This window comes from Ictidomys tridecemlineatus, chromosome 9 (genome assembly GCF_052094955.1).
Source record: "Ictidomys tridecemlineatus isolate mIctTri1 chromosome 9, mIctTri1.hap1, whole genome shotgun sequence".
Lineage (NCBI taxonomy): Eukaryota > Metazoa > Chordata > Mammalia > Rodentia > Sciuridae > Ictidomys > Ictidomys tridecemlineatus.
Genome location: NC_135485.1, coordinates 5,651,198 through 5,663,268, shown reverse-complemented (window position 1 = coordinate 5,663,268; position 12,071 = coordinate 5,651,198). Strand labels below are relative to the sequence as shown.

The following is a 12,071-nucleotide window of genomic DNA, read 5'->3' as shown; positions in this document are numbered from 1 at the left end:
GGGACTCAGACAGACAGATCGAGATACTGCCTTACTGGATCGCTCTCCTAAGTGGCCCCCTAATGGCACCTGGCAATAATGCTGGTGCCTTTGCTTGCCCCTCTCCTGAATGACCATTCCACATCTTTAGTCTCCTCAACTTGCCCTCGCCTCCTTCCTCATCTTCAGTGTCAGTGACCACTCTGCTTTCAGTTTTCTGAGAATTCCTGTAAGCTCCTCCTTCCCGCTTCTCCTCTGGGCCCATAGACACCTGCTCTTCTGCTTCTGTGGAAGCATCTCCTGGTGACAGCAACTCCTTCCACCTGGGCACTAGAATGACCTTGGCAGTTCTCATTTCTCCTGCACCACTAAGCTTGGATGACGTAATGTATGCATCTTATACTTGGACTTTGGCACAGAGTGAACCTATATGAATTTATTACTTATTAATATCAAAATATTCCTACATGCTGGATATTTCCTACCTACATACAAACATGGTGTTATTTTCCCCAATTTTAAAACAAAAACAACTTTAAACCAAACCTCCAATCCCATTCCATCTCCCCTGCCAGGTACTGCTCAATGTCACCCCTTTTCAGTAAAACTTCTCTCAGCAATGCTTCCATTCTGGGTGCCCGCTTTCCTGGCCATTCTCTCTTGGACCTGATACAATCACGCTTTTAACCTTCCTCATTCTGGCGTCAGGAGTAATCACCGGCAACTGTCATGGTGCTCAGTAAATACCTTACTTTCTTATTTCCCGTAGATTTGATGGCACTCATCCCTCCTCCTCCTCTTTGGCTGCACTGACCTCCATGATAACACAGGGTCCCATCCCCTTCCCTCCCTAGCCGCTTGTCTTCAGCCCTTCTTGACACCTCTTAACTGCCAACCACTTTACAGTGGGCAGTTCATGACCTGGTTCCTGAATCTCTTCACTGTCTACCTATACTTGTTACCTTGGTGAGTTCACTAGTCCCATGGCTTCAAGCTGACAAGTCCCAAGTTTCTATTTTCAATCTAGACCTCTCCTTGACCTTGAGACACATATATCCAACTGCCTGTCCAACATTTCCATTCAGATGTACAATCTGCACTGCAAGTATGTTCAGAACTGAGCCTCTCCTCAAACACTCCTCCAGCAGCCCTTCCCATCTGTGCCGGTGCCAATTCCAATCTTTCCAGTTGCCCAAGACTCAAACCTTGGTATCATCTGTAGCTCTTTTTTTTTTTTCCTTCCCAGCTCACATCTAATCCATCAGCATATCTTATTGGCTCTACCTTTGAAACATTCCCAGGACCTTCCTGTTCTTACCCATGGTCACATCCACCGCTGCCTCTTAGGGCCTGCCACCAATGCCTCCCACTTGGATTACAGTTGTGGCCTCCTATAGGGTCTGCTTCAACACACGGACCATGGACCACAGACCACGCTGATTCTGTTAGAGACTAAGCTGAATCCTGCTAATCCTTTGCACAGACCTCCCAGCGGCTTCTCACCAAAGAATAAAAATCCAAGGTCCTTACAAGATCCTTAAAAGGAACTGTAAGACCTGGCACCCTGCTGTGTCTCTGGCCTCATCTTCGCCTCTACTCCCAGCTCTGGCTCCAGTTATACCAGTCCCCTCCAGCACCTCAACCTTGCAGGCACACTCCATCTCAGGACCTCAGTCTTGCTGGCTGTCTCCTCCTTCTGGGATGCTCTTTCCCCAGATACCCCACAAACAAATTCCTCACTTCTTTTGGGCATTGTCAATGTCACCATTTTAATGAGGCCCTCCCTAATTCACCTTTATAAAACTATATCCGTTCTGATCTTTCATATGCCCCTTCCCTTCTCTCCTCCCGACATTGATATTTATTCTGTTCAACATCTTACATTTTACTTATTATTTTGTTTCTTATCTGGGTCCCCTCACCCCACATCAAAACTTAAGTTCCACAAAGGCAAGGACTATTGTCTGCCTATTCACTGATGTATCTGCATCACCAAAAATAATGCTTAGCATTTAGCAGGCTGAAAAATCAATAATCAAATATTTTCTGAATGAACTAAATAAAAAGATAAGGCTAAACTAGAGAATGTGGTTGATGTGTGGCTACAACTGTGCTCTAGTTAGGACTCTCCTCAGCGGATTCCCCACCTTCAACCCCAACACCTATTGGCATCATCCTACTCTAAAAAAAACTTAAGACACACATAGCAGGGACCACGCTCAGCCTGAGGACAGGCCTGTCTAAAGGAGAAAGGGATGAGTGAAGCACGGGGCTCCTCTTCCCAGCCCCCACCATAAGGTTGGCATCCTCTCCTCCTTGGCATGGACCCTTTCCCATTCCTACTCCACTTTCACATTTTTTGGGGGAGAACTAGAAGAAGCGGGGAAGCCCACAGCCTCTTGGAGAATTAATGTTCCTCTTCTCAGTGAAACTGAAGGGTGAAGGATAAGCATTTCCCCATCCCAATGTTCCTTAGCACCCTGATCTATTCACCTGTCTGGCTGAACATGGTGAAGCCACAACTGGCCATTCTTCTAAGAGGAATCAGAGTGGTGAGCAGAAGCACCCAGAGCCTGGCACTTATCCCTGCTAGAAGCCAGCTCATCGGGAATAGAGGCTAAAGGGATCAGGGGCTCATAAACCAGAAGGGTACTCACTTCCAAGTTATACCCCTGTGGACAGAGCAGACCTATATATGACTGATTCCAAGGACATTAGATTAACATCTTCCTACTCTATTATTTTGATTTAATGGAAACCCAGCTCAGTGAATTTGAAAAGGTCTAAAGGTTAATTTGATAAAGTTCCTTATTCAATTAAAAGGTGATGTTCATTTAGGATACATTGTTTATACACACATGCACTAACCTTTAAAATGACAGAATTCTTCTCGTTCAGTGGCAACAACAGAAACAAAGAAAGTTTTCACTAATTGGTATGTTCTGTTGCCAGGATATTTTAGAAAAGGTACATCCACTAGAATTGGAAAAACTATTTTTAATTAAGATCATTCAGAGATCCAGCCAGAGGCTACCCTGGTTGCATGCTGTTCTGCTCTAGTAAAATGTCATTATTAAAAAAAATTAAATGGGTCAATGAAGTCTGAGCTCTATATTCTGGAAAAAAAATCATAGCTTCCTAATTATGTCAAACTACCAAAGGCTCTCAGGTCTGAAAGCAATATTTCTATGTATATTCTTTCAATTCCAGGATTGTACTCCATCTAAGATGTACCCAGAAGCAGGTCAAGGCCAGCACACTGTTTTGGGAGGGAAAGGCACTGAAAAAGAAAGGCTGCAGACAGCCTGCCACCTGCAGGAGGGAGAGCCTGATGGGAGGTGACGGGTGGCCTCTCTCCCTCTGGAGGGGACAGGTCGGCAGTGGGATGTTTCTGGTGTTTTTGCATGGATCAGCTTGCCCAGATGATACGTCCTCTCTCTCACCTCTCCCAGGTGGCAGAAGCAGGAACTTCTAGAAGTGGTGCTCAGGGCAGAGGAACTGGACACACACCTAGCCACCACTCCTTTCTCTTTGCTGCCACCTGTAGGCAGCAGGGATTGTGCCCTATTCCTCTCTCAAGATGCTACACAGGGGCCTGGCCCTGCTCTCTGGGTTCCAGGAACTACACTGTTCAGTGGCACCAAGAGCTGAGCGGGTCTGTCCCTGGTTAAGAAGTGAGGATCACAAGGCCACCTACCTGCAGACTTCAGATGTCAACCAACCAATGTTGAAGCTGATAAAGATGCTGTTCTCCATAGTCTCTGACAAAGCTGACATCACTGGTGTGACTCTGGAATCCTCAGTCTTTCCCTCCTCCCTCCTCTCTTTCTCTCCATCACCCCACCCTACAGGAAATGGGTGGGTTTTGTTTTGTTCAATAACTTCCCTCCTCAAGCACATGGTAGTCAGATGGGGTTCCAGCTCTATTTCCATTCATCAAGGCAATTCCGTGTGCCAGGAGCTCTCACATACAAATCCAATCCTCACACTATCCACGTTTCATTAGAAAGAAAACAAGCACAAAGGTGTTGAGCTATATTCACTCATATGACTAACACATGACAGAAATGAGACTGGAACTTAAGGTATGACTCTTTAAAAGGGACCAAAGCCAGAATAGATGTGGATCTCAGAGTGCATGGGTTGTTAATGAACTGTAGCACAAAAAAAAAAAAAAAAAAAAAGTGCAAAAACTGAGTTTCTATAACATTGCCACAGTCTGCTCAAGAGGAAGAAGGCTTTAGGAATTAAGAGTTCTATGTGATGCTCAAAGATGAGTAAGTGACATGCTTAAGCCACACAGCAAGGAGTGACAGAGCTGGTCCAGACCCACAGTTGTTGCAACTGCATCTGGGAAAGGGAAAAACAGTGTGGAGGAGCAGAGCTCTGGGTTTGAGGATGCCTGCCTCAACACTACTGCAGTTACGAAGGCCTAGTGGTACATGTCTATAATTCCAGTGGTTTAAATGCAAAGTCAGCCTCAGCAACTTAGAGAGGCCTTGTCTCAAAGTAAAAAAATAAAAATAAAAATAAAAAAAGGGCTAGGGGTGTGGTTTAGTGCTGCTAGGTTCAATCCCTGGCACCACAAAACCAACAAACAACTAGCACAGTTGCAGAATCACACAATGATATAATTACACTATTTTTTCCTCTAAATTTCAATTATATTGATTCCTCTGAACCTCTTAAGTACTCCTAGTGATTATCACCCCCATTGTTGGCCAGATATAAACATGTCACACTTTGTGGGCCTTATGTCTGCACAGCTACTCAGCTGTACAGTTGTGCCCAAAGCAGTCAAGGACAATATGCAAACGAATGGGCTGGTTATGTGCCAATAAAACTCTACATGGATACTGATATTTGAACTTCATACAATTTCTGTGTGGTAAAGTCAGAGTATTATTTTTTTTCCAACCAATTTACAATATGAGGCTATTCTCAGCTGATAGGATGAGAGGACACAGGCAGGGCTAGGCCTGGTGTGGCTGACCCTTGCTGACCTCTGCCTAGAGGACACTGCTGTTAGAAGATAAAATGGTTCTCCCAGATTCATATGGCTTTCAAGGGGTGCCTCGAGCTAAGCCAACGTTCACAGCATTCACCCTGCTCGATGCTTTTTCAAGGCAAAGGGAAGTTAACAATGGACTTGTATAAAAGGTCTCTATGACTGCATCTTTAACCTAAGTTGTCAGGTACTAAAAAAAGGAACTGGAAACTAACAGCTTTATACCAATTCTGTAAAGCTTCCACAAGTCACTGTAGCTTCCATTTTAATGACCTATTAAATTAGTATTTAATTCTAACAAAAGAAATTAAACATTTACACTGCCATCTAGTGTTAAACAAATCTTTTAACTAAGAAGTTAAAAGTAAGATTTTCTTCATTCTATGCATCAGAATAATTGTTTTAATGTGTTCCAAAATAATAAAAATGAAAATTGCTTTATATGAAGTTTAAGTAGACAAAGTATCAAGGCTTATTTAAAATTCATCTGGGGACGGGGGATGTAGCTCAGTGGTAGGCCAGTTGCCTGTCATGTACGAGGCTCTGGGCCTGACTCCCAGTACTGCAAAAAAATAAAAATAAAAAATAAAATTCATCTGGGATATATTATTTTCTCTGTTGGAGTATTTATATGAAGCACTTCCATGTTTGCATCTACTGATGAAATTAAGAAAATGCAGAGGATTTTTTTATATTTTCAAATTTTGTGAGAGAAAGGTTTTTCTTTCTTTCTTTCCTTTTTTTTTTTTTTAAATTTTTAGATGGTGCTCAGGATCAAACCCAGTGCTTCTCATGTGTTAGGCAAATGCTCTACTACTGAGCCACGACTCAGCCCTGTGAGAAAGGTTTATGAAGTAGAAAATACACTTTGTTTCAAAATCCTAAAGAGATGCTCCTAATGATGTCATCTCCTGTGTCAAACCCATTCTTCCACTACTACATGACACATCTGGAAAGAAGTTCCCGTGGTGAGATGCTGCAGAGCAACCAGGAGGAAGGTGGCGAAGGGGACGGCTGGGATAGGGCCCCTCACTGCAACACTATAGTGCACGCACAGGCCTGGACTCTACCCCAGAAGCCACTGTGGAAGCGATGGTCAAAAGGCTTTCTCTTTTAAAATCAACCTCGTCTTTCCAAATGGTGTTTTCTCCACCTGTTCAATAAATAGTCACTGAGTGGCAAACTGTCTTTTCCATCTCTGTATTTCACAAGAGGGCAGACGCTGTCTCCACAGGACTGTGTGAGGGCTACCTTGAACTCCGTTCCCTCCTTCCTTTGGTTACTGGGCTAACTCCCACTCTTCCAGATCTCAGCTCATGCTATGGCTTCTCCAAGGACTCTTTCCCTGACAAGGCCGAATTCCTCAAAGTCATTCCTCTCCTCTATTTTTGCAGTACCTATCCTATCTGCAATGCTGCCCGTATGTATGAATCCTTTCATAGCTCTGTGAAGGTAAAGGAGCACCATGTTTGTCTGTGCTCACTATTTTATACTCCATGCCTGGCACAGTGTATGGCAAAGGGTAGATAGTAAATGAATGAAATGATGAATCAATCAATTAATCAAACCTCGGCACTGTCAAACACACAGTATAAGAGTACCTCACCCAAGAAGTGTGGTAGAAGAGAACATGGAGAAATAACTCTTTTACCACACTCATGTGAGAAGCAGCCTAACAAAAGTACAGAAAAAGAGGTACCAGATTTCAGAGGCAGGGGAGATAGCTTTCAGATAGGGCCCGGGAAGCTCTGGGAGAAGGTGGTGGTTAGAAGTGAGGCTTTCAGGGGAACAGGTGGATGCGTGAGATGCACGTAATGAATCAAAGAACAAAAGGCACACAAACGGGTGAGTGAAGGTATGGACATGTCTGCAGGCAAAGAGAAGGGATCTAAGGAGGAGAACTGAATGATCACATCTGTGATGACGACTGTAGCTGTGCCTTCGGGAGAAACAGGGAGGGAGGGGCAAGGAGCAGGGGTTCAGAAGAAACAGATGAGGCCAGTAGCCAAGACTGCACTAAAGCACCTAGAGGGAACGGAAGAAAGTGGACAGAGCCACACGTGGAGGTGGGACTGCCCACGTGGCTTATAGGTAAGACAGTGGCAAATGGAACTGAAGGAGTCTGTGGCTATGCCATGCTGGAAGGCACAGTGGTGAGAGGACACTATGAAGGGTAAGAGAGCAGTGGTGAAGTGCCTGGCTCTGCCAGACCACTAAGCCCTGGCTCAGCAGCTGCCAGGTGGTGGTCTTCAGCAGGTCCCTTCACGCCTGTGTTTCAGTTTCCTTCCTGTCAAACAGGCTCAGTGACAATGTCTCCCTCACAGGGCTGATGTGAGGACCAAATGAGATGAAATACTAATAGTGCTCAGCAGAGTATCTCACACATAGTAAGCACTCAGGAGGGGCAGAGAGGGGCTGAGTGTGTTGGAGGTAGATAGATACACAGACAATAACAGGGTCAATTTTTGTAATGCAAAGTAGAGACAGACAGGACAAAAGAGTCAAACAGAGCTCTGGAGTTCTTTTAGGAAAAGATGGAAGAACAAAGAGGCAAAAAAATGGAGTAGTCAGAGGAGCCCCCAAATACAGTGGGTCCTCCTCCATATTTATCTATGTATTCACACAGGTTTCCACCAACTATGCACTGAAAATATTCAGATAAAAATAAGTGCAGCTGTAGTGAACATGCGCTGGCTTGCTTTCTGTCATTCCCTACACAACTCACTGCAACAACTATTTACATATCATTTACACTGTATGAGGCATCATCCATAATCCAGAGATGATCCAAAGTAAACAGGAGGATATGGGTAGTTTATAGGCAAATTCTATGCTATTTTACGTGAGGGCCTAGAACACCCATGTTCAGGTTTCCTTGAGGGGTCCTGGAAGCAATCCCTTGCTAATACAGATGGACAAGCTATTAAGTAATGGCAGTAAAGGGAATAAGGAATTTCTCAAAACTGATGGTGGTCATCAGGATCAAAGGCTGTAGCAAAGTGGAGAGATGAAAAGGGCTGTTAAGGTCTGCACCGTCATTATCATTATAGAGCCGCATATTTAAAACACTAATTCATACTTTATTTCTCTACAGTGGTTAAAAAGAACAGGCCATCCAACACCACATGCCAGTTGCTCTGCAGCCCTATGCACTGCTAATGAGGCAGCAACACCACTTCGCAACTGGTAATTTATCTCAAAGTTAAGAACACACCTGCTGTGTGTGTGACCTGGCACTTTCACTCCTAGGTATTTATTCTAGGGAAATGTACACATATATGCACAAAAAGCCTTGCAGAATCTGCTCACACATAGCAGCTTATTCATAATAGCCTGAAACTAGAAACAATCCAATTTTCCCTGTTAGTAAATGAATAAGCAAATTGTGGCAATTTCACACAACAGAATATTTCAAAAAATAACTAATAAAAAAGAACAACTAGTGATATTCTCAGCAGCATATTGTGTGAAAGAAGGTAGATACACCAAGAGTGTACTATATGACTCCACTTATACTAAATTTGAGAAAAAGCCACCAGCTTTACTAATTAAAAAGCATAGATGAGCTCTGGGAGAAAAAGTCTCAGAAAGTAATGAAAAACAAGCTCCACCGTTAGGATCAAGGAGGAGTGAATGGTGAGGAAGCAAAAGATCAGGTACCAGGGGTCAGTGACCTATAGCCAACAGGCCAGATCCAACCCACAGGCTTGGTTCTATACAGCCAGAGCTAAGAAGCACTTTTTACCTGTTTCCAAGGCTGTATAAAAACAATAAGCAAAAACAATAAAAGAAAACCAAGATGAATGTGAGACAGCATATGTGACCCACCAAGCCTAATCCACTTCCTATCTGGCCTTTTACAGAAGGTCGGCTATTCCCTTATGCAGACTTTTCCCCCAAGTCTGGCATTGGATTGAAACAAAGTGACAGTGCGCATGGCTTCAGGAGGAACAAGGTTAAGTGCATGAGCTGAAGGGAAGAAGAGAAAAGAGTGTGATCATCAAAATTAGAGGGGAATCAGGAATGCAGCAATGATCCAGAAGCAGTCGAAATGATGAGATGAGGAACCCAAGTTGGACAGTAGGACAGCGGAGGAGAAATAGGTACAGCAGGTGAAAAGAAGGGAGGAGGCAGAGAGGCAGGAGAGAGAAGTTCTACCAACACTACAAACCTCAGAGGAGGAGGTGGCCTCAGCAGGGGCAGCCCCGACCACTCTGGATATAAACCACCGCCTTCCTCAGCAACCCTAGGTCTCATAACCTGACTCTACTGTGTCTGTTCCACAGGACCTAAGTGCTTGTCTTTGTTAATCCTTAGAATGCAAGCTGCAGAGAAGCAATATTTGCCTTTTTTATTCCATTATGTGCCCTAAGAATCTAGAATAGTACCAGGCACTGAGCATATATTCAACAAATATTTGGTGCATGAATTAGTTAATTTGCATAGATTGAGATGGGAAGACACTGAGAACATCAACACAACTGAAACTGTGGGCCAGATAGTTCCTTCTTTGTCCTCAGACATTGCCAAGTGTCCCCCACAAATCAGCTGTGGTTGAGAACCAATGGGCTCATCAGGGACCTTACGCATTTGGCACCAGGGATTGAACCCAGTGGGGCTTAATCACTGAGTCACATCCCCAGCCAATTTTTTATTTTGAGACAGGTTCTCACTAAGTTGCTGAGGCTGGTTTTGAACTTGTGATCCTCCTGCTTCAGCCTCCTGAGGCACTGGGATTACAGGCAAGCACCACCACATCGGGCTCATCATGGACTCAACATGAGGAGTTCATTCATTCATTCATTGACATATATTTAGTTAGTACCAAGTATGGGTGAGGCACTATGGAAACAAGAATAAAAAGCTGACAAGGTCTCCAGTCTCATAAAACTTAAAAATTATTCACAAAGATAAATAGTAAACTATGTTATTATTATTGAATAATCACAAATCATGCTTTGTCATGAAAAATATAAGGTACAGAAACAAACAAAAACTCCCAGGTCTATTTTATAAATGGTGGCCCAAGGCAGCCTCCCAGAAGACACAGCATTAAAGCTGAGCACTAACTTTTGAAAAAAGACCACCATGGGAAGAGGAGGAACAACACCAGCTGCCTGTGCCAGCATCAGGAACAGGCAGGGAGACTTCCAGGAAGGCTGGCACGCTCGCCACCATGGCAGGAGCAGGGTGTGAAAGAGACGAGAACAGGCAAGGCCAGGTGTGGAGGCTGCTGCTGACAGAGAGCAGTGGGGCATTCATGCTGGGTCTCCTTAGGGGTGACTAATCCAGGGGATACTCCAAAAGGTGATGGCTGCCAAGTAGAAAGGAGACCTAGCCAGAGGAGGAATGTGATCATGAGTTACATTAGAGGCTGAATAAAAGTACTTATAAGCCCCCCAAAATGAAGGCCAAGTCAAAGTGAGCTTGTTGATGTCTCTAGCAAGTGTCAGAAGCCTGGGAGAAGGACAAGGAAAGAGGTCATGAGGACTGAGACTGGAAAGGACAAGAAAGGCCTGACACAGTGAAGTGAAGGCACCAGATGGAAACATGCTCACAAGGGCACCACCCAAACAGCAAGGCCAGTGTCACAGGCTGGGACAGCAAAATACAGGCAAAGAGAGCCAAGCAAGAGCCTTGAAAACCTTGTCCCTCCTCAAGGTTCAGGTGATACAAACAGGTGCTCCCAGTTTTATGTACTGCTCTGGTAAGAAATCAGAGTATCACATGCTAGGATGTAATGGCACCCATGGAGATAGAGACCAGAAATTGTGATATCACATTGCTCTGGGAACACAGGCACAGCAGCTGTGAGTTTTCTTCTGTTCTGCACATGTTCTTCCACTGCTATACTGATCTTCCTCATTACAGCTCTGAGTTGTCAAGTAAGAAGTGAGGACAAAAAGCTTAAAAGGGCCGGGCATGATGGCACATGCTTGTAATCCTAGCGGCTCGGGAGGCTGAGGCAGGAAAATTGTGAGTTCAAAGCCAGCCTCAGTAAAAGCAAGGCACTAAGCAACTCAGTGAGACCCTGTCTCTAAATAAAATACAAAATAAGGCTGGGGATATGGCTCAGTGGTTGAGTGCCCCTGAGTTTAATCTCCAGTACTCCTCTGCACCTCCTCCCAACCAAAAAAAAAAAAAAAAAATTAAGCTCAAAAGGAACATAGGAACAGAAAAGAACACAGCCATCCAAATCCAAGTCTCCCCCCCCACCCGGCAAATGCACTTACCTATAAGCATTAATGTAATCTTTCCTGTGTTCCAGAAGAAAATCTCTCAGTTTGCCAATATGAGAAATCTAAAATTAAAAAAGAAAGGAGTTCATTAGATTAGATAGATTACACTAATGCCATGAAAATCAAATTAACAGAGAATGGAATGCAGCCTGCAGAGAATGGGAAGCTATGAACTGAGCAACTTGAGGTTTTAGTTATGCAGTTACTGACTTGCTAACATTCCTGGGCCTGGTCTCCTCTCTTATGAAAAGTTCCTTCTTTCTACCTCTCATTGCTGTGATCTATGACACTAGGAACAGGTGATCTCTAAGGAATACAGAGACTAGCTGAGACAACTCCTGTCTAGGAGTTATCAGACAGCAGGAACTGTGTGTCTTCTATCTACAAGTAAGCATTTCTTCTCTCATGTGTTGCAGGAGATGGATTCTAAGGGTGAAGTTAGGTGTGTAAGTAGGGCCCATGATGCTACAGGGTTAAAAAAAGATCTGGGGGAATGATTATCCCTGTGCAGCAAATCTCTGTTTCCCTCTGATTTGCTTCTATGGATGAACAACAAGATACCAAGTACAGGTACAAAGCTTTGTGCTCATGCTGGCCAACTTCTGCTGCATCAGAAACCCACTCTGGAGCCTCTACCATGTTCCATACTGTGTGTGGAGCTCAGAATTCAAAATTAAGTAGAGGCGGGGAGAAACTGGAATCAGAGCTGCCAGGGACCGAAGTGTTTCCAGAAGGAGAGGGTGATGAACTGGAGGTCTGCTCTGTCCTCTGGCCACTGATCCAGTCCCCACTCACATTCTCTGTACTCCTGCCAAACACTTGTGCTCTAGCCTTGAAAGGTCTAC

The 12,071-nt window shown here is 44.2% G+C and overlaps 1 protein-coding gene across 9 annotated transcripts in view; it reads right to left on the bottom strand.

Annotated features, from left to right (window-relative positions):
* The window catches only part of Stx18 (syntaxin 18), a 145,132-nt gene that overhangs the window by 68,861 nt on the left and 64,200 nt on the right, over positions 1-12,071 (bottom strand). For all 9 annotated transcript variants that reach the window (XR_013425684.1, XM_078021025.1, XM_078021022.1 and 6 more), the window contains one exon: positions 11,221-11,288. Coding sequence is in view for 8 of the 9 variants with exons in the window: in XM_078021025.1 (XP_077877151.1) it covers positions 11,221-11,288 (68 nt within the window). In the remaining variant the exon portion in view is untranslated. The remainder of the gene's footprint in view (positions 1-11,220; positions 11,289-12,071) is intronic.